At 43.1% G+C, this 22,334-nt stretch overlaps 1 protein-coding gene across 2 annotated transcripts in view; it reads right to left on the bottom strand.

The window, feature by feature from the left end:
• Positions 1 to 22,334, bottom strand: part of MAP2K3 (mitogen-activated protein kinase kinase 3) — a 78,750-nt gene that overhangs the window by 34,580 nt on the left and 21,836 nt on the right. The window contains exon 1 of one of the 2 annotated variants that reach the window (XM_007498452.3): positions 12,108 to 12,794. The exons of the other annotated variant lie outside the window; for it this stretch is intronic. Coding sequence (XP_007498514.1) covers positions 12,108 to 12,123 — 16 coding nt within the window. The 5' untranslated portion in view covers positions 12,124 to 12,794. Of the gene's footprint in view, positions 1 to 12,107; positions 12,795 to 22,334 lie in introns of those variants that run through there. 2 annotated transcript variants of the gene reach the window in all.

The following is a 22,334-nucleotide window of genomic DNA, read 5'->3' as shown; positions in this document are numbered from 1 at the left end:
CCCCAGATTTCTGCTCCTTTGCTCCTTACCGCCTGTATCCAACCGTGATGATGTATTGTTTCCTCCTCCACAAAATACCTAGCATCTTCCCATACTCTTTACTCACATCACAACCAATCAGCACAGGCCCTCCTTGAATCTTTTTTTGTTTTTTTAGTTCTTACTTTCTGTCTTTAGTAACAACTCTAAGAAAGAGGGGCAAGGGCTAAGCAAATGGGATTGAATGAATCGTCGAGAGTCACACAGCTAAGACGTGACTGAAGCCACATTTGAACCCAAGTCTTTCTGACCCTAGGTGTGGGGCTCTATCCTTTGGGCTACCTGGCTGCTTCCCCTCCTTGCATCTTGTTGGAACTCTTGCAATAGCCTCCTCCTTGGTCTCCTTGGCTCAGCTCTTTTCCCTTCTCCAAACCTTCCTGCACTCAGTTGTCAATGGAAGTATGTCTCTGACTTGATTCAGAACATGCAATTCACTGGCAAGTCTTAGCATTTAACATAAAAATGCAATATCATGCCACAAATATACGGCAAGCTTAGGAAATACAAAGATGGATGTACTATTTCTAATGGTGCTAGGGAGGGGGAGATCATGGAAGCTTTCTTTGAGGAGGTGGCATGTAAGCTGGAGCTAGTGATGGCTCAGATGTCTCACCACTTGGACTTCTTCCCCTCTTTTGACTGAGCATACTCTCCTTTTAAAAGGGCAAAGGAAGCAAGCCTAGGCAAGTCTTACAAGCATAAGGAATGGCATGAGCAAAGGCAAGGAGCCAGGAAAGCATTCACCCAATCAAAGGATCACAGTAGGGAGAACTAGGTGGCTTAGTGGATAGAGAGCCAGATCAAGAGACAGAAGGTCCTGGGTTCAAATGTGACCTCAGACACTTCCTGGCTGTGTGACCCTGGGCAAGTCACTTAACCTCAATTGCCTAGCCCTTACCACTCTTCTGCCTTGGAACCAATACTCAATATGAATTCTAAGACAGGAGTAAGGGTTAAAAAAAAAAAGGATCACAAATATTTGAGAGGTCACCTAGGAAATCCTGGGAACATTTTACAGCTGAAGAAACTAATGTTTAGAGTAGCTAAGCAATGACGAGGCCACAGTAATACATCAATGGGCAGGATTTCATTTCAAGTTTTCTGTCTGCAGAAATCCAATACTCTTTCTTTCTTTTTAAACACCGCATTTATTTATTTGTTTTTTTACATTAAAGTCCTGAGGTATCTCCCTTCTCCCACCCCTTGCACTAGAGAAGGTATTATTTACCCCCAAAAAGATGTACATATAAAACTATGTCTTGATTGTTTCTATTTATCAGGGGTTTTTGTCCAGGCTGGAAACAGAATTAAATTGAGTGCCCAACAAATTAGAAGCCAGTATGGATTCTTTCTTTCCACTTGTGACTTAAAAGCAGAAAAGAGTAAGATTAGCAGGAAATACCTTGGGCTGAGAAAAGAGGAATAGCCTTCTCTAAGCTATCTGCCAAGATAACCTGCTGGCCCCGAGATGGCCAATTCTGACCAACCACAATAAAACAAAAAAGAACATTTCGGCAACTTAAGAACAGCTCGGCCTGAGTACAGCAGCCAAAGCTCCTCTGGACTCAGAAGCAATGAAGAGTCCAAGATCCTGGCTAAGCACCCAGCCCTTTGAAGTCCTGTAACCTTCTTCCTCGCCTTAAGATTATTATTCTATGCCTTTTCCTCCTCAACCACGGAGCACAAAGAGAGAACCTATTTACCAGCGTTTTTTCTCAGCTGCAAGAGGGAGAGGTCTCAGCCTAGAGGAAGTCTAACCATGCCAACACATCTGCAGACATAAGGCATGGGTCCCAATATGGAAGGGGGTGGGGGAGTGGTAGTAATGATCTGGGGCTGTTCCCCACTTCCTGGCCAGGCCAGAAAGGATATGCATCCTTTCTTCTGCAGGAAGCCAAGAAGCCAAAGAAGGACTCCCAAAGAACATAACTGATCTAATAGTGGGCTCGGGAAGCCATAGAACATAAAGAAAAGCACAATGGAGCCAGAGGTTCAAAGTCCTAGCTGGTCACTGTTCTGTGACCTTCGTCATCCAGTCATCTCCGACTCTTTATGACCTCATTTGGGGTTTTCTTGGCAAAGCTACTGGAGTGGTTTGCCATTTCCTTTTCCAGCTCAGTTTGCAGATAAGGAAAATAAGGCAAACAGGATTAAATGACTTGCCCAGGGTCCCATAGCTACTAAATGTCTAAGGGCAGAGCTGAACTCAAGAAAATGAGTCTTCTTGACGCTCTATCCACTAGACTACCTAGCTGCCCTTCTTTGAGACCTTAGGTACCTTCAATCTCTCTGGGACTTACTTTTCTCTTCTGTAAAATGGGATACATAATAACTTCTGCCACATCTATGTTGGAATAAATGAGATACTGTATATAAAACTAGTTAGATTGTAAAGGACAAAACTTTTTACAAAGCAATTGATTGGGGCAGTTAGGTAGTTCAGTGAATAAAGAGTCAGGCTTGGAGATGAGATGTCCTGGGTTCAAATGTGGCCTCAGACACTTTCTAGCTGTGTGACCCTAGGCAAATCACTTATTGCCTACCCTTACCATTCTTCTGCCTTAGAACCAATACTTAGTACAGATTCTAAGACAGAATGTAAGAGTTTTTTAAAAACTAAAAATAAAGCAATTGACATACATCCATCTCCTTAGATTCTCATAGGACTTTACAAGTGCTTACTAAGAATTATCTTTGGTTCCACTTTACGGATGGGGAAATGTCTCAATGTTCTTCAACCATCTCATCGCCAATAAGTGTCAGGATCAGATATGAATGCAGGTGTCCTCTCCAGCAGAATTTAAAGCCCCCCAACCCCAGAAGGCAGGATTTGTTGTGGTGTGTTTTTTTTTCTTCAGGTCCCTTAAACCGACCCCAGTGTCTTACAGAGAGCAGGAACTTACAGCAAATGTTTGCTGAGCTGACCAGATTAACTCCAGGTCCAGAGCTTTTCTCGTCATACTGAACTGCCACAAATATCTGTTATTCCCATAGGGACAAGGGGCTAGTTTGCTCCCATCTCAAGAAGAACCAATAAAACCGGTCCTCTCAAGCTCCCATCCTCTGGCCCCTGAGGGCCTTGGTGACTGAGAACCATCTGAGTGGGAAGTACCAAAGCGCCCAGCTGTTCCAGGGCCAAGAGTTGCCAACAGGCAAAATTCCCCTCCTTGGATCTACTGGCCCCCAGGTCCCACTAGCCAAAAAGTTATAAATAGGACCATAAGAATGCAGCTAAGCTGACCTAGGGGAAGAGATCGATTCTGCTATCAATGACCCAAGAGAAGAATTCTCGGGCTCATTTGTGTTACTTTTTTAAGTTCTTTCTTTTGCAGAATTCAAGCTATAGGCAGCCAGGCAAGAAGTACTGGTAAAAGGCTATAGGCCAGCAGCTGGCAGCAGGGGATGCTTGGCACAGCAGAGCCAGAAGGCGCTCTCCTCGGCCTTGGGCCACATCCCAAGCCTCCTCTTCACTGCACTCATTCATTAAGCAAGCATTTATTGAACACCCACCCATGTGCCATGTGCTAGGTACAAATACAAAAAAACGAAAGTCTCTGCCCTCCAGGAACTTCTGTCTTTGGGAGTGGACTATCAGTATCTCCACAGATAATAAGAGATTGCAGCACCTAAGCAGATCAGTAGATAGAGCCCTGGGCTTTGAGTCAGGGAGATTCATCTTTATGAGTTCAAATCCAGCCTCTGACACTTACAAGCTGTGTGACCCTGAGAAAGTCACTTAATATGTCTGCCTCAGTTTCTCATCTGGAAATTGAGCTAGAGAAAGACATGAAAAACCACTCCAGTATCTTTCCAAGAAAACCCCAAGTAGGGTAATGAAGAATTAGACACGACTAAAAGGAATGAACAATTTTGAGGAGGGAACTAGCAACTGAAGCTATCAGGAAGGACTTCATATAGGGGATGGTACTTGAGCTAAGCCTTGAAGGAGACTAGCTAGGCATTTCATAAGTGAATTTACAGTAAAGAAGACATGGATTCAAATCCTGCCCCAGTGATTCACAAGCTGTGTGACTCCAGGAAAGTCCCATAACCTTTTTCTCTTAACCTCTGTTAAAATGGGGAAGGTGAAAAATAAATAAATAAAATAAACAAACAAATAAATAAATAAAATGGGGAAGGGGGCAACCAGGTGACATGGTAGACATGGTGCTGGGCCTGAAGTCAATAAGCCCTGAGTTCATATCTAACCTCAGATATTTACCAGTTGTGTGACCCAGGACAAGTGACTTAACTAGAGCTTGCCTCAGTTTACTCCTCTGTCAAATAAGCTGGAGAAGAAAATGGTAACCCACTCTAGGATCTTTGCCAAAAAAATTCCAAATGGGATCACAAAGAATCAAGTGTGACTGAACAACAAACTGAAGAGGGGTGGTCTGAATGACATCATAGATCCTGTCCAGCTCTAGGTTGATGTCTTTTAAGAGGCAGATGAGGAGGGAATGCTTCCTAGCCTTTACAAAGGCCTGGAGGTGGAATGTGGTGTACCAGGGACAGCCAGTTTGGCTAGAACACAGATTATGTGAGAAGAAGAGCAAAATGCCATAAACTCAGAAGAGATCAGCTAGAGACAGATTGTAAAGGGCTTTAAGTATCCCTCTTCCTCTCCCCCTACACACAAAAAAAGAGCCATGTGTATTTTATCCCAGAGGAAAGAGGGAACCACTAAACTTGACTAATTTGGGGGACAAATTTTGACCTTTATTAAAAGAAGAGAGGCAAATCCTCTTATTAAAAATTAAGCCATCAGACAGCCCAAAAACACCCCAAAAAAGCTCCCTTCTCAGAAACTAAGGGAGGAAAAGAAGTAGCCTGAACAGACTGAGACACTGGAAGGCCATTCTCTCCTGGGGTCTCCCAGTAATAAGCCTCTCCTGCCTCTCTCTTTACAGATTGAAACCTAAAGCCCTATCTTAACTAGGCCTCCTATACTCTGTGCCCTCAAAGGCCTGCCAGACCCCAAGGAAACTGCCAGATCCTAAATTCATCAAGTAAGAATTAGGAAGGTCAGCTAGGTAGCACAGTGAGTAAAACACCAGACCTGGAGTCAGGAGAACCAGGCTGAAAATCTGGCCTCAGATACTTGCTAGCTGTGTGTCCCTGGGCAAGTCACTTAATCCCAATCCCTTAGCCCTTACCTCTCTTTTCCCTTGGAACCACTTATCAACTCTTCTAAGACAGAAGGTATGGGGTTAAAAAAAAAAAGTAGGAATTAGGATTCAGACCTAGCGCTTTCCTCCAGGGAGCTCAAAGCCCCAGAGAATCACCAATGTCATCACCACCAGCAGCACTCCAGGGACGGACACATCAGAAGCTTTCCAGGAAAAGAAAATATTGCTCATGATAGTTATGTTCCTCATTAAAGCTTAAGAGTGCATTAAAACTTTGGGGGTACCTTATATGTATGTGCATCAATATAGAGTGACATATATACATGTGTACAGATAGATAGATAGATAGATAGATAAAACCTTTTTTTTGTACAAATCAATACTTTAAATGTGTTAGAAAATTCATGGTTTCACTTAAAAGATTCCTTTTCCCAAGAATTCTTTTGTAATGATATTGGCTAATGGAAAGACTAGATTTGGAACCAGAAAACAAGGGTTTGAATCTCAGTCATTCTGGATTTAACCTTGGGTAAGTCATTTAACCTCATCTTGGCCTCAGTCACCTGCCTGACAGGAGATCTAAAGCTATAGCATATGTAAAGCACTATGCGAAGCTAATATCAGTCAACACCTAAAGAATCAACTTGACAATTTCAGATTTTCATGTAGATCCAAGTGCATTTTGTTCTGGGGTTTCCCTTCCTTCCGAATGAGACTGTAAGATTAAAATTAACATCCAATAACTCCAAGTATTACATTTTATAAGATGTATTAATAATCACTTGAAGTAGAAGAAATAAAAGGACAAAAGTAAAAGCCTGAGTAAAAGGCAGCTTTCCCAGCCAGGATCAGGGGAAAAGAGCGAGGAGCAGGGTCACACAAAAACTGTCACACACTTTATCTCCAAAACATAAGGCTGTAAAGTGAGATCAAAAGTGGGATGCTGGTAGAGAGAGTCCTGGGGTTCAAAATTCTAATTACACAAGGCACTTGTTTATGTGGGGACAATGGAAGCATTGTAACAATACATCCGTTCCTAAGTCTAGGTCACATCTTACATCAGTGACCAAACCTAGATTAAAACTCAAGACTGATGGAACAGCAAGAAAGCCTCTAACCTCCCATTCTTCTAAGGAAGTTAGATGACTATCACTCCCTCAGAGGTAATGTTTAGAGTGGCCACAAATCTGCAAAGGCAGCCATGTGGAACATGCATAAACACAAAGTAGAACTTCTTTAAGAGCTCTCCATGGGGCAGCTAGGTGGCTCAGTGGATAGAGTGCCAGGCCTAGAGAAGGAGGTAGTGGGTTCAAATCTGACATCAGAGGATACTCCTAGCTTGGTGACCTTAGGCAAGCCACTTGACCCCAATTGCTAACATTTTACCTTCTTCTGGCTTGGAACCAATAGTTAATATTGATTCTAAGACAGCAGTAGGGTGGTTGTTGTATTTTTTTTTAAGAGAGAAAGAGACCCCTACCAATCTAAAAGTCACTTTAAATCAATAGCTCACCCTTTCCCCAATCAGTTCTAAAATTATGGTAGTCCACCATAGTTTTATTGTAGTTGGTCTATCATTTTTCAGTCATGTCTGACTCTTCATAACCCAATTTGGGATTTTTTGGGCAGAAATACTGGAGTGTTTGCCATTTCCTTTTCCAGCTCATTTTACAGATGAAGAAACTGAAACAAACAAGATGAAGTGACTTTGCCAGGGTCTTGCAGCTTAGTAACTGTCTGAAGCCAGATTTGAAATTATGAAGATGAGTTTTCCTGATTCCAAGTCCAGTGCTCTATTCAGTGTACCACCTAATTGCCTTCACTTGGAGGCCTCCATACTTATATCAAGCTACCCCCCCAGCTCCTCCCATCACGGCAGTGGCCGGGGATGACAATGTAGTATCCATAATGGAGAAATAGTGAGCCTGGAAACCCCTCTCACTAGCTGCTTAATGAAGCTTAACATGATGGGCCAATTCAGAGTCAGAAGTCCTGGTTTTTGACCCCAGCTCGGCTTCTTACTACCTGTTTGGCTCTAAGTAAATCACATCTGATTTCTCTGGATTTCCGTTTCCTCCTCTCTAAAAGAGAAGGTTGGACCCAGTCCATTCTCATTCCACCACGTGTATGTGTGTGTATACATATGTATATGTATATGTGTGTATATGTATATAAATAAAATGTCTAAGATGACTTACAGATGAGAGAGAGAAAAAGCATAGATTATACTCTCATCTCCTTTCCCAGATCAATGGCAACTAGCTCTGTATTACCTCTAAGATCAAACCTTTCTGGGGTTTTTAAAATACATTACACCCCCCCCCCCCCCACTGTGATCATCCTAACCTACTTGCTGTTCCTGTCCAATTTGGGAACTGATTTGCATTGTAAAGATTAGTTGCTCCTAAAAAAGGTAACAATTCAATGCAAAAAAAAATGTGTGTATATGTGTCTATATATAAAATACAAAGTAGTTCTACGTCTGGCATCCAGCAAATTGACAAATATGACAAAAGACCAGAATAGTCAATGTTGGAGGGTTGGGGGAACACGGGCACACCGGCATATTGTTAGTGGAGCTGTGAATCAGTTTAACCATTCTGGAATTATGATGTAAAGCAACTAAAATGTCCATCCCCTTTGACCTAATCCATCTTTCCTCTTGACTTTTCTCTCTCTTTTTTTTTTTAAACCCTTACCTTCTGTTTCAGGATCAATTCTAAGACAGAAGAGAAACAAGGATGAGGCAATCAAGGTTAAGTGACTTGCCCAGAGTAAGCTAGGAAATATCAGTGGTCATATCTGAAACCGAGTCCTCCTTCCTCCAGGACTGGTTCTCTCTCTATTCTGCTCCCTAGACACCCCTCTCTGCTTTTATACTATTTCTTACCATTGCAATGGTCTGAATATCCTTTTGTGCCCTTCCTCCGCCAGCATCTAGTGTCTTCCCTTCAAAGGTTACCATGTATCTCTGCTTTGTTAGAAACATATAATGTTGTTTCTGTTGTAAGATAAACTCCTACAGGACAGAGACTATTATTTACTTTTGTCTTTGTATATCCAGTGGCTACCCCAAGGAGAAACGTTAGGTACTTCATAAATGTTTGTTGATTGATTATATCCTATGATCCTGCGGGTAGCTACTCATTCATATAGAGAATTTATTCTTTGGAGGGAAAGATACAAAATGTGGGTAAACGACAATCCCTGCCCTTATGGAGCTCATAGTATGGAAAAGGGTTTGAGAAAACACAAACACAGCTAACAAGAATACACAATAATAATGCATGATAAATACATTAGAAATGTGCAAAACATAGTCACATGGTTTAAGTATGTGTCAGCCTGGGAGTGAAGCCATGGTCTCCCACAGTCATTGCTCTTGACACTACATCATCCCACCCCATTAATTGCAGAGCTCATCTCTACATTTCAGGAGCCTAACAGGTTTCAGAGATGATAGGGCCAGTGAAAGGATATGAACAGTCTTCTCATAAGAAGAATTGCAAATGATTAGTAACCATATGACATTCTCCCAATCATTTATGAAATACAAATCAAAGCAGTCCTAAGTCCTCACACCCAGCAAATTGGCAAATATGACAAAAGATGAGAATAGTCAATGTTGGAGAGGTTGCAGGAAGATAGGACACTGATGCATTGTTGGTGGAGCTGTGAATCAGTATAAGCATTCTGGAATTATGCAAATAAAGTGACTAAAATGCCCATCTCCTTTGATTCAGAGATTCCACTACTAGGCAAATATCTCAAGGAAATCACTGATAAGATGCCTACATGAACTGATGAAGACTGAAGTAAGCAAATTCAGGAAAACAATATATACAATGACTACAACAATGTAAGTAAAAAGGGCAAACAAAACAATCAAAAGTGAATGTTGGAGGCAACAGGTGGCTCCTTGGATAGAAACACCAGGAGTGGAGAACATCTGGGTTCAAATCTGACCTCAGATGCTTCATAGTTGGATGACCCTGGGCAAGTCACTTAACCCCCATTGCCTAGCCTTTACCATTCTTCTGCCTTGGAACCAATACATATTATGGATTCTAAGATGGGAGATAAGGAGGGAGGGAGAGGGGGGAAGGGAGAAGAGAGAGGGAGAGGGGGGGAAAGGGAGAGCTTGGTTCAAATCTAGCCACAGGTATTTCTTAGCTGTGTGACTTTGGGCAAGTCACTTAACCCTGATTGCTTACCCCTTGCCTCTCTTCTTAGAATTGATACTAAGATAGAAAGTAAGGGTTTTAGGGATTTTTGTTATGGTGTTTTTTTTTAATAGCAAGAAGTAGTTAATAGACCAGGTAATTAAGAGAGTCCAGTCAAAAACAACCCTCCTTCAATTCAGTCTAAATCTTAGCACAGTACATGGCACAAAGCATTCATGAAAAATGCTTGCACACTGACTGTTCTCTGCTGAGATCAAGTGGGGCGACTGGAAGGGTGTACACTTTCCTCCCTGGAGTCACAGCTTCTTCCAAGCCAGGGGCTTTCCTGCTACTCTTAATCAAGGGCTCAGGTTAGGAAAAAGGAACCTGAATGCATGTAGATAGTTGCCCTGGGCCATGAGCCCAAGCCTGGCACCTAAGAGGTGGGGTAGGCAGGCTCTAACAGCTGGCCAGACTCCCACTCAACACATCTCAGCAGGGTGTGATGAACACTTGGGAGTATTATGTCAAGGCCATCCCAGCAGCTGCCAGCCTTTACCTTTGGAGCAGGAAATCAGCCTGAAGGAGGCTACCCTCCCCCTTCCACCTGCTCCTAGTCCCCCCATGACTCACCAAAGAGGCCTGCAAAGAATCAAGGGAAGTGGGAGGTTTGGGCCCTTTCCCAGAAGTAAATTGGTATAATACAAAGAGTAGGACCTGGGTTTGAATTCTGTCTCTGAGGTTTTCTGTGTGACTTCAGGCAAGTCCCTTAACCTGCCAGGGCCAAGTTTCCTAATCTTTCAAAAGGATGGTCTTTGGGTAGAGTCAGGCTTGGAGATGAGAGGTCATGGATTCAATTCTGCCTTCAGGCACTGCCTACCTGTGTGATCCCAAGGAAATCCTTTAATCTAGTCCTTGCCTCTCTTCTGTCTTAGAATTGATACTAAGGGTTTTTTAAAAATCTTGCAAAAAGAGGAGTTGGTCCAATTGGCCTCTTAGAATTAGTTAGTTCTGGATTTAAATCCCATTTCCATCTCTCTACTACCTACATGACTATGGGTAAGTCATAACTTCTTAGGGCCTCAGTTTCCTCATCTGTAAAATGGGAAGTTGGATAGATGGCATCATAGTTCCCTTCCAATTCTAGATCTACGAAACTATAATCCCTTCCTCTCCATGATGCCCCTCCCAAACAAACAAACAAAAAATAGCCCCAAAAAATTATTTGGAAGTCATTATGCTGTGTTCCTAAGTCACATGACCTCAAAGACAAGCACTTCCTCCTTCTGAGTTCCTTCTCTCAGGCCTTTCTGCAGCCTCTTAGCCTTAACTTCAGTAATAAGACAGCAGAGTACTTCCCTGACTGACAACCATACCTGCCTGTCACCCAAACTGTGCACATAGGCCCCCATCCCTGTCCCCTGTCCCAAGCTTCTTGGCATGGGCAATTCACCCGATTCCCTCCACCTGGCCCCAAAGGATCAGTCAGGGGAAAGCCAGCAGGGCAGGGCCAACAGCAGAAAATACAACTGTGTGAGGGAGCTGACCTTTGAAACACCACCTCCTCCTCCCCGGTGCCCAGGCCACCTGCAGGTAAGCCTCTCCTCCCTCCAGGACCCAAATTCTCCAGGTGCAAAAGAAAGCCTGAGAGTTTCCAACCACTGATTTCCTGGAACTCTCATGCCCCATCGATCAACTGCCATTCGTTGGTCTCTTGCACAGGGAAACCCCACTAAACACGAGGAGCTGGATTTATGGGGGAAGGTAGGGAAGAGAAGGCAGTGTGTATTCAGCAGGGAAGAGGAGAGAAGGGGGAAGGTCAGGAGTCCGGATGGCCCTGGAGACCCAAGAGCAGGCTACAGGGTGCCACAGATAAACTGGACACCTTAAGCAGGGTTTTAGCTAAGGAAACCCTGCCCTGAATTGACAAAGGGAGCCCAGGTTCCTGCAATTACCCGGAGCAAAGCGGACAAGACCCCTGCCTAGAAATGAGAGCAAAGTCTTCCAGACAAATAACCCCGGCTACTAGCTAGGGACAAAAAACCCCAAACTGTTATGCACACAGAAATGGAGAAAGAGCACCGAGCAGGGGTAGAATAAACATTCTCTAGACACACACAGATCCCATCTGTACTCATAACAGGCCGCTAGAAAAAGAATCGTTATAAAGAACGCCAGCCACCACCCCTACCGTGCTCATCACCTGTTCACCTCAGCTGAATCAGGCCAGTGAACTGCAAAGTCTGCAGGTCCCTTCATCCGTGCCGGCCGGCCGGCCGGCCCAATTCAAGAGGGCTGGGGGAGGAGGGATGGGCGGGGGGAGGGGAACACCCAAACTTGCACCCACCCGGACCCACCGGGCAGCACTTAAAAACAAACAAATAATACACCCACCCATCTAGCAGCCAGGCAAGCCGAGGTTCGTCGTTGGGTTTTTTGTTGTTTTGGTTTGGGTTTTTCCCGGCAGTCACCCCGAACAACTCGCCACCTACCTACCCCAAGCTGGCTTTCCAAGCAAATCGCTGTCAATACACACGAGCATTTTCCATTGGGGGGGGGGGGGGAGTTAGGAGGGAGGGAGGGAGCAGGCGACCAACTGTTAAAGCAAAGGTGAAAATGCCTCCGGATTGAATTAAATAATCCCTTTTTAAAGAATTAGACCAAATAATAAGAATATCAATAAACGAAAAGAACGACGGCAAACGAGAGCTCCCCCACTCCCGCCCCTGGCCACCCTACCCCCATTTCCACAGGTTTCAGACATTGCAACATCTACCTTGCCTTTTGTCCATGGCTTCCCAGAAATGAAGTAGTCTCAAGCTCGCCTGGGGGGCTGGTGGGAAAGGAACCTCCGAGTCCAACTCAAAAGCCCTTCCAGCAAAACATCGTGCAGACTGGACTCCCCCAGCCACAACAAACCGAAAAGGTAGGCACGCAGGAAAGGTGGGTGACCTTTGGCTAGCGACCTGTGCTTTCGGGCCCCCTCCCCCGCTTCCCTTCTTTCTCGGACCCAAAGCAATTCGGTGGCTGCAGGATTCCTAAGTCTGCAGCCCGGGGCAGAAGGGACAAAGGGAGAGAAGGTAGAGGGAACGAGAGAGAAATGGAGAGAGAAGGGGGAGAGTCAGTGCTCGCTCTCCCGCAGGCAGGCAGGCAGGCAGGAGCCGGGGCAGCTGAAGTTGGGCAGCTCCGGCTCAGATTACACTTGAAAGCACGGTTGTAAAAGCTGCAGCAGTTAACTAGCAAGTGACGTAAAACAGGAAACTGGACAGAGGCCAGAAAACATGGAGGAGCTAAAGCACAGGATTGTTTAAAAAACACACACAGGAGCGAGAGAAAAACTTTCTGGATCACCACACGTGGTTTGGAGACTGAGCTGGGCGCTTTTTCTTTTAAATGGTCTATTTTGTGAAAGGCCTTTTTTTCTGGAGAGGAGACAAATGAATGCTGCAGCGTCCTGTTTCGAAGTGCAGAAGTTTGAATTCTGCACCCCTGTGAAATACCCTTCCTGTTACGCTGGGAAATGGCCCTCCTGGCCTCCAGGTACTACAGGAAGCTAGCTGCTTGAGCCCACTGAGCACAAACCTAGACCAATCCTATGCCACCTGGCAGCAGAGAGTCTGCAAAAAAAAAAAAAAAACAATTTTCCCTGGCTGGCTGCTGAGCCCAGTTTGTGAGAGTTCTGGAAAAGCTGGGTGCGGAAAAAGGCTTCAGGAGCAGAATTCTTCACTTCTTAAAGAGCATGATCCAACATGTCTATTTCTTCAGAAGATATGCTGAGACATGAAAAGCAGGCAGCTGCAAGGGAATTTAGCATTGGACAGCAGGCACCCAGCCTTCAAGAGGGGATTTAAACTTGGACAGAGAAGGTGTCGGGCAGAGCAGGCAGTAACTACCCCCTTTCTAAACTGTGTGGGCATCTCCCCATCAGGGCTGCTGTCAGAGTATCTCCAGAGGCAGGGAAGCCATTGGGAGGCTGCTCTGCAAGAGAAATTGTGTTTATTTCCCCCTCCTGATGATTCATCTCCCTATCAGTTTCAGGGCAGCTTGCAGTCCAACCCACAGCACTGCAACCTGCGTCAAGAGTGAAACCAGAGCTCTTTGGAGGCTGAAAGTACCAGCTGCCCATGTGAAGAAGGACAGGCTGCCGTGCCAATTTAATAGTCTCAGAAAACAAAAAAAAAAAATTTTAAGAAGACCATCAGCCTTGTTTAAAGTAAATAAGAGGGGGGCAGCTGGGTGGCTCAGTGGTCAGTGAGCCAGACCTGGAAATGAGAGGTCCTGGGATCAGATCTGGTCTCACGACACTGCCTAGCTGTGTGACCCTGGGCAAGTCATTTAAGCCCACCCTCCACTGCCTAGCCTTTACTATTCTGCATTGTAACCAATACACAGGAGTGATTCTAAGATGGAAGGTAATGGTTTAAAATAATAATAATAATAAAGTGAATAAGAGGCAGGAACACTAGATCACACATCATTTATTCTGGAATGCACACATGTCAAAGGGTCTGGACATTTATCAGGACGTGGGATCTGAACTTTAACTGTCTTGCAGGAGCTGTGCAAATCCCAGGGTTCTAACAACAGACCTGGACAAACAATGGAAACATCATTCTTTAGGGCACAGTGTGCATCCAAAAAAATCTTAAATTACAGAAAATAAGCAATGTGGGTCAAGCTTTCAGGCACAAGTTAAAGTGTGATCTGTTTGAACTGCAGGTATCTCCTGCCCATCCCTATCAATTCTTCATTCATTTTACTACAAGTGTCCCCATTCCTCCTATCAGGCTTCCTCAAAAAGACTTAATAGGAGCAAACCTAGTATGCACATTTCTTGCCAATAATGTACTGTTTCAAAAGCCAATAAAATGTAGCATATAAGATACACAAATGAAAACCCAAGAGAGAAAGTTCAGGAAGAGAAAGAACAGGATAACGTACAGATAACTGGCTGGTAAAAGGGACAGAAATTAAAAAGTTTAAAATATGGGGTTCTTATGGGGCAGCTGGGTGACTCAGTAGATTGAGAGCCAAGCCTATAGATGGGAGGTCCTGGGTTCAAATCTAACCTCAGATACTTCCTCACTGTATGATCCTGGGCAAATCACTTAACCCCCATTGCCTAGTCCTTACATTCTTCTGCCTTGAAGCCAATACACAGTATTGACTCTTAAGATGGAAGGTAAGGGTTTAAAAAAAATATGGGGTTCTTAACCTCTGAACTTGTGTGTGTGTCTGTGTGTGTGTGTGTGTGTGTGTGTGTGTGTGTGTGTGTGTGTAATAAGTACATGATAGGGGCAGCTAGATGACTCAGTAGATAGAGAGCCAGACCTGGAGATGAGAGGTCCTAGGTTCAACTCTGGCCTCAAACACATCCTAGCTGTGTGACCCTGGGCAAGTCACTTAACCCAAATTGCCTAACCCTTACCAATCTTCTTCAGCCTCAGAACCAATACTTTGAATCAATTCTAAGGCAGAAGGTAAGGGTTAATGGGGGGGGGGGGGAGATAAAGTACTTGTTCAATGAAGAAAGAAATTAATGCATTGAGGTCTGTAAACAAAAGACTCAAGATTAAGCTGCATATAGTCAAGGATTTAGCCTAATTTTTCTAACCAAGATCCAGGAGGGTCTCATCTCTTAAGGGAAGAAGTCTTTAAGAAAAATGGTCCATCAGAAAGGGTTAAGGACAATACAAAAAGTCCAGATGACAGCCTACACCAGAAGTATCAAATAGGCCGACTGCTACGCAAAGCAGATTAAATTGTAATTTGGTAATATTTAACAAAATAAATGAAAATACAACAGAATATAGATAATGTTATTTTTCTAAGTCAATATGAAGCTACAGGGATCCTTCTGTTTAATGGTCCATTTCTATTTGAACTTGACACCAGTGGTCTACATAGGTCATATATAAATATTCTTCTTATCTGCTACATTTGTCTTCAAGAGAGTTTCCAATCCTGACAGACAAGGTGAAAGATGGCATAATCATTCCATGGACAGAACATGAAAAAGGTAAGAGAAAATTCTGCAGCTCATTGCTCTAACCTATCCTGAAGACACTCAACCTATGTTCCTTTCAGTTGAGGTTTTCTGCCTTCCTACAAAGGAGAAAAGTCTAAATCTACTATCCCCAAAATGAGCAGAAAAGGAAAAGCCCTAGGAAGCAATTAACAAGTACTTCAGCATTGCCATCATCAATCATTTGAAAAGCATTTTAGAAATATTATTTCAGATGTATAGGAACTGATGCAAAATAAAGTGAGCAGAACCAGGGGAATATCCTACAGGGTAACAGCAATTTTGTACAATGCTCAACTGTGAATGACTCAGATATTTTCAATATAATAATCCAAGACAACTTCAAAGGGCTCCTGATGAAAAATGCTCTCACCTCCAGAGAAAGAACTAAGGGAGTCTGAGACACAGATTGAAGCAGACCATATTTCATGGGTTTATTTCCTTCCTGGGCTTTTTTCTTTTTGACATGTGTCTTCTTCTCCAATATGATGAATATGGAAGTGTTTTGCATGGTTGTACAACCTATAACAAATGGCTTACCATCTCAGGGAAGGGGGAGGGAGAGAGAGAATTGGAAAATCAAAATGTTAGAAAACGAGTGTTAAAAATTGTTTTTATGTGCAATTGGTAAAAAATAAAATATTACTAAAATAAAAAATATTATTTCAATGGATCTTCACAACAACCCTGTGAGGTAGATGCTTTTATTATCTCCATTTTTACAGATGAGGAAAGGGAAGCAGGCAGAAGTTAAGTGACTTGCCTAGAGTTATATATTGTCTGAGATGGGATTTGAATTCAGAACTTCCTGAATCAAGGTCCAGTGCTTTATTGAGCTTAAACTGATCAATCTACACATACAAACACATATATGCTCTATACACATTATATACCAAATGCTGTCAGAGATTGAAGAGAAAGGCCACTGAAGATTCAGTCCACATATAATCTTCTAAATCAACCTGGGAGATGATCTAGTCCCACTCAAAAATTTTATAGATGAGGAAACTAAGCTTTACACAGGAAGGTAAAGCTGACCTGTTCTCTCTCTCTCTCTCTCTCTCTCTCTCTCTCTCTCTCTCTCTCTCTCTCTCTCTCTCTCTCTCTCACACACACACACACACACACACACACACACACACACACACACACACACCGTTACTGGCAGAGCCAGAAGGAGAACTCGCGGGAACCCTGGCTCCCAGAAAAGGCTTTTGTCACTAGACTTCGCACTAATCTTTAAACAAAAAACCTTGGGATCACTTAACACCATTTCTCTAGCCTTTCTGCCTTAGAGACAGAAGGTAAGGATTTAAAGAAAGGGGGGGGGGGGGGAAGGAAGAGGGACAGAGACAGAGAGAGACTGAGAGAGAGAGAAGCCTTGGGGACAAAAAGTCAGGGAAGGAATCACTGAATCTTGTACAATCATGCCAACAAGTACCTGAACAGGAATCTCCTCTAGAACTTCCTCTACGTTGCTCTAGACACTTGGGCTCTCTGCTCAAAGATCTTCAGTGATAGCACACTGGTTATTTTCTTGGCCACCAGGATATACTTTTGAACTATCTCCCCTTCATTAGAATGTTAGTTCCTTGCTAACAGCCAATATTTGGGGGGGCAGCTAGTGGTTTGAGAGCCAGTCTAAGATGGGAAGTCCTAGATTCAAATCTAAGCTCAAATACTTCCTAGCTGTGTGACCCAGGGCAAGTCAAGACTGACACCCCCTCTCCCCCTTTGCCCAGCCCTTACCTATCATCTACCTTGGAACCAATAAACAGTATTAATTCTAAGACAAAAAGGGGTTTTAAAAAAATTAAAATAAAAAACATCAATTATTTTGTTCTTGGTCTTTATACCTCCATCCCAAATGTTTACATAGGCTATTTGTGCCTGATCTGTGGTAGACTTCCGAGCTCCTATTGGTCTGATCAGCTACCGTCAGATTTTGTACTGTACTGTACACTGACCCTGACATAATGATGTCATTTTGGTCCTCTCAGAGAATGAAGGACAAAAACCAACCACCTAGTACATTGTCTTAGCAGTGTTTTGCATACCTTAACAAATGCTTTTGACTGAGTTGACTTTTTCTAGCTGAGATTTGTTTATCTACACCTCCACCCATGGTTCCTACTTCTCTCTCTTAAGTGGAAGCAAAATGTAATCCCTCCTGCCTAGGCTGCCCTGGTTTACTTGAAAGGCAGGCAGTGTGTCCTAATGGATAGGGAGTCAGGAAGACCTGGGGTCAGATCCCACCCCAGACACTTTTGACAGCTGCAGGATCCAGGATCCTGACCAAGTCAACTGAACTCAATGAGCCTCACAGAAACAAGGATAAGAAAAGCCCCTGCTTCAGAAGACTGGAGTGGGACTCACAGCAGAGAACTTATGTTAAGTGCTTTCTAAATGTTTCCATGGAAACATGAGCTATTATTTATTTACTAACAGCCGACTGAAAACGTGCTACCCCAGACTGAAAACATTATGGCAGACAGGATCCCGCCAGCAAAGAAGAGCAAGGTCATCACTTCCCTCTTTCTGAATGCTGTGATTCCCCAGTTACTTCCTAGCTATTTCCTCTCGGAGCTGCCCATACTCAGGCCATCCTTCTCATCTGCCTGGGTTCCCCTGGTTCTGAGAAGTAAGATTTCACCTTATCTTGACCAGAATCAGGCCTCTGGGACAGTTCCAAGTTCACCACCTCCAAACACCTAGGCAGGTGCCACCTTCCTCCCCACTCCCTTTTCAGCTCCTCTTTCTGGGTACTTTTCCCAATTACAATGTAAACTCCTTCAGGGTCAGGAAGACTCTTCTTCAGGAGTTCATATCTGCCCTCAGAACACTTATTACCTGTGTGACCCTGGGCAAGTCACTTTACCCTGCTTGCCTCCGTTTCCTCATCTGGAAAATGAGTGGGAAAAGGAAATGGCAAGCCACTCCAGCATCTTTGCCAAGAAACTCCCAAATGGGATCATGAAGACTCAGACACAACTGGAACAACTCAACAATAAATAGTAGAGTGCTTAGCATTAGTAAACACATAAAATGCTTCATCCATCTTCCTAGGATAATGAATTTAGAATCAAAACACTTAGGTTCAAATCCCAACTCTAACATTTAACTATCTCAAAAAAGAATCTAGGTAAAGGGATCAGCTAGATGGCTTAGTGGATAGAGAACCAGGCCTGGAGGCAGGAAAACCTGTGTTCAAATCTGACCTCAGACACTTCCTAGTTGTGTGACCCTGGGCAAGTCATTTAAGCCCAATTGCCTGACCCTTACCACTCTTCTGCCTTGGAACAGATTTAGTATTCATTCTGAGACAGAAAGTAAGGGTTAAAAAAAAAAAGAATCTGTAAAGGGCTTCTCAAAACTTCAAGCACTAGATATAAATGCAAGCTATTTTATATTACCTACATGACACTGGGTAAGCCACTCTTTCTCTCTAGACCTCAGCTTCCTCATATGTAAAATGAAAAAACTTCTAAGATCTCTTCCAGCTCTAACTCCTGTAACCTTGCCTCACACAGCTGTCACATAAAAAAACCATTCTGCAAGTCCTAAAGGGCCTGGAAACTGTGATTATTAGTTTTGTAATAATGACCAGAATTTAATTTCCTATTTAAATAGGAGGAAAAAATGAAACCACAATAAGAAAAAGTGTTTTCCCAGGCTCATGGAACCCACGACTCACCTGAGAACTGAGGTCTCTCCGAGCAACCACAGCTCATTTGACTGATTTACCCAAAGGCAAATGACGATTCCTGGTAAACGATGCCCAAACCAGTCATTCATTGCCGCAGCCTAACTCCCAAACACAATTTGGCAGAACAGCACAGGGCTGGAAATCAGGACACCTGACTTTTAGCTCTGGCTTCTCAATGATTTCATTGCTTAGACCTTAGGAAAATCAAAAGAGCTGCCCAGAGCCACCCAAGCAGTGACAGAAGGCAGATTTAAACTCAAATATTCACTCCAAATCTTTCCGTGATACCATCAGTGTTCTAATCTTTCCCCATCGATCTCAGTCAACAAGTCTTTACTAAGCAGTAGGGCCACAAAGCAAGGGAAAAACACAGTCCTCACCCTGATGGGGCTTACATCCCAACAGGAGAGGCAACCATGGATAGATAACCAGGCTCCATAGCAAATATACAGTGCCAGTGGAAGATAATCTCAAAGGGAAAGGCACTAGCAGTTGCAAGAGGAAGGAAGGCCTAGGCAAGGCTTCCTAAAGAATATAAGATTTGAACTTAATCTTAGGCCAAGGAAAGTGGGAAGCAGTGAGAAGAAGGGAGATCATTTCAGAAATGAGAAACAACTAGTGAAAATGCACTGGTTTGGGGACAGCTAGGTAGCTCAGGGACATCTTGGGTTCAAATCTGGCCTCAGACAGACCCTGGGCAAGCCATTTACCTTCCACTGCCTATCCCTTACCACTCCTGTCTTGGAAAGAATACTCAGTATTGATTCTAAGACTGCAGGGAGGGGGGGGGGAGGAGGAGGAGGAGGAGGAAAGGAGGGAGGAGAGAGAAAATGTACTGGCTTGGGAGATGGCATGTTATATTCAAGGAAAAGCTAGAGGATGGAGAATTATGTTCATAATTTATTCATGGTTTATGATCACTGAATCACAGAGAATATGGAAGGGAGCAAAATATAAGAAGCCTGGAAAAATAACAAAAGGTAGGTTGTAAAGCCAAACAGGGTATTTTATACTTAATCCTGAAAGTAAGAGGAAGCCAGTGGAATTCATTAAGAATGTGACATGGTCTGGACCTGTGTGTGCTGTAAGCAAATCACTTTGGCGACTGCAGGGAGGATGAATTGAAGGAGGGTTGGGGGAAGAGGAGACTTAAAGCAGGGGAACTAACCAGCAGCTATTGTAATAATGCTGGTGTGAGGTGATAAAAGGTAGCTAGGTGGCGCAGTGGATATAGCACAGGACTTAGAATCAGGAAGACTTTCTCTTTGTGAGTTCAAATCTAGCCTCTAACACTTGTTAGCTGTGTGAACCTGTCACTTCAACTTGTTTGCCTCAGTTTCCCCATCTGGAAAATGAGCTGGAAAAAGAAATGGAAAATCACTCCAGTATATTTGCCAACAAAACCCCAAATGGAATCACAGGGACAACTTGACTAAAAACGACTACCCCCCCCCCCAAAAGAAATAGAAATAGGTCTGCATTGATGAAGAGGAAACCTCTCTCCTAGGATCATGGAAGCATCAACTTGGAGCTAGAGAGGATCTATGAGATCATCCAGACCATCCCCATCATTCTGTTGCTCAGTTGTTTTCAGTCTAGGATGAGCCTGGGCAAATCACTTTACCTTGTTTGCCTCAGTCTGTCAAATGAGCTGGAGAAAGAAATAACAAACCACTCATTATCTACCAAGAAATTCCCCAATCCGGTCAACAAAGACTTAAGTGCTCTTCAGGTTATCTATACTTCCGTTCTTTGACTAGGTATGTACTTTGGGAATGCAGTCAAATTCTCACACTGGTTTAAGCCAAATATAATATTTATACATAAATATATATAAAATACTAAAAGGCAAATTAATTAACTAGAAGTCAGATATATGTTGATAGATAGCAATATAAACCTATTTCAAGGTCACATAAAGGATTTTACACATAGTTTCAAAAGTTGACTACAGGTATTTTTTCCATATAGTGAGCATTAGGGGCTTGGAAAATCCATGTAAAAGTTTTGGATCTCCCTTCAAACCCAGAGAAGTCTGAAATTTTTTCCTTTCTTCTTCTGGGGGGTTTACAATACCTTATATGCATTTGTGAATTATTAAACTTTTTAAGATCTCTATATCTGTAGCTTTTGTGTGTCTCTGCTGGTTTTCACATTCTTTTCACAAACTTTAACTTTTTATTTATTTTAACTTTAAAAAAGAAATTACATATTTATGGTATTAGAAGATAAAATATGTTGATATTATACAATTCTATACATATATTTATGTATTTATGAGTTTCCAAACTTTTTCTGTGTTGTCTGCTGGCCTTCATATGTCATCCGTAGCTTCCACAAAACTCCCCCAAATTCCCATTTAATTTCTTATGTCAACCCGTCAAATATCAAAACCACAATGGGGAAAGTCAAGATATGGAATGGATACCTATATATATACTTTCCATTCTGCTTTATTTGGATCAGTTTTCAAGGAAGTCTGTATTTAGGAGGGGAATGGGGACCCTAAATGTGTTTCCTGTAATCCAATGGGGTCAAATCAAATAGAAACAGAAGATACTAATTTGCATATAAGGGATCCCTACTCCACAGATTGGCTTAGTTTTAAAATGTAATGTTATCTATATTTTGGTTTTCTATTTATTTTGTTCCCCAATTAAATTAAAAAAAAAAAACCCTTACCTTCCATCTTGGAATCACTACTGTGTATTCGTTCCATGGCAGAATAATGGTAAGGGCTAGACAATGGGGGTAAAGTGACTTGCCCAGGGTCATCCAGCTAGGAAGTATCTGAGGTCAAATTTGAACCTAGGACCCCTCCCCGCTCCAGACTTGGCTCTCTATCCATTGAGTCACCTAGCTGCCCCTACCAATTAAATTTGAAACTGGTTCAGCTACCTCTAGGAGTGTTGGGGCCCAAGGAGGCCTGAGTATTTGATACCTCAGCTGGAGACAAAAGCTTAAGTCCTCTCAATCCTCTGACCTGGGGCATAGTAAAAAGTGGCAGTGACAATATGGGGAAATGCAAGGAAAAAAATGTTTGCAGCCTAATGCTTTCTGAAAACTATTTAGGCTAGACTAGACAGAAATCTGGAAACACAAATGCCACCCAGACAGAACAGTAAGAACTAGCAGATGTCTGTTTAGCAGCATCCACAACCCTCGAAACAACTCTTTGCAAACCGAACTCTTAAGACAGCTCCCATTGGCGGAGCACTGTATGTATGTATATATGGTTTTACTTCCATATTATAAAGGAGGCTGCTGAAGCT

The sequence above is a fragment of the Monodelphis domestica genome, chromosome 7 (genome assembly GCF_027887165.1).
Source record: "Monodelphis domestica isolate mMonDom1 chromosome 7, mMonDom1.pri, whole genome shotgun sequence".
NCBI classification, from domain to species: Eukaryota; Metazoa; Chordata; class Mammalia; order Didelphimorphia; family Didelphidae; genus Monodelphis; species Monodelphis domestica.
Note: the sequence above shows the minus strand (reverse complement) of the source record. Positions and strands in the feature narration are given on the sequence as shown.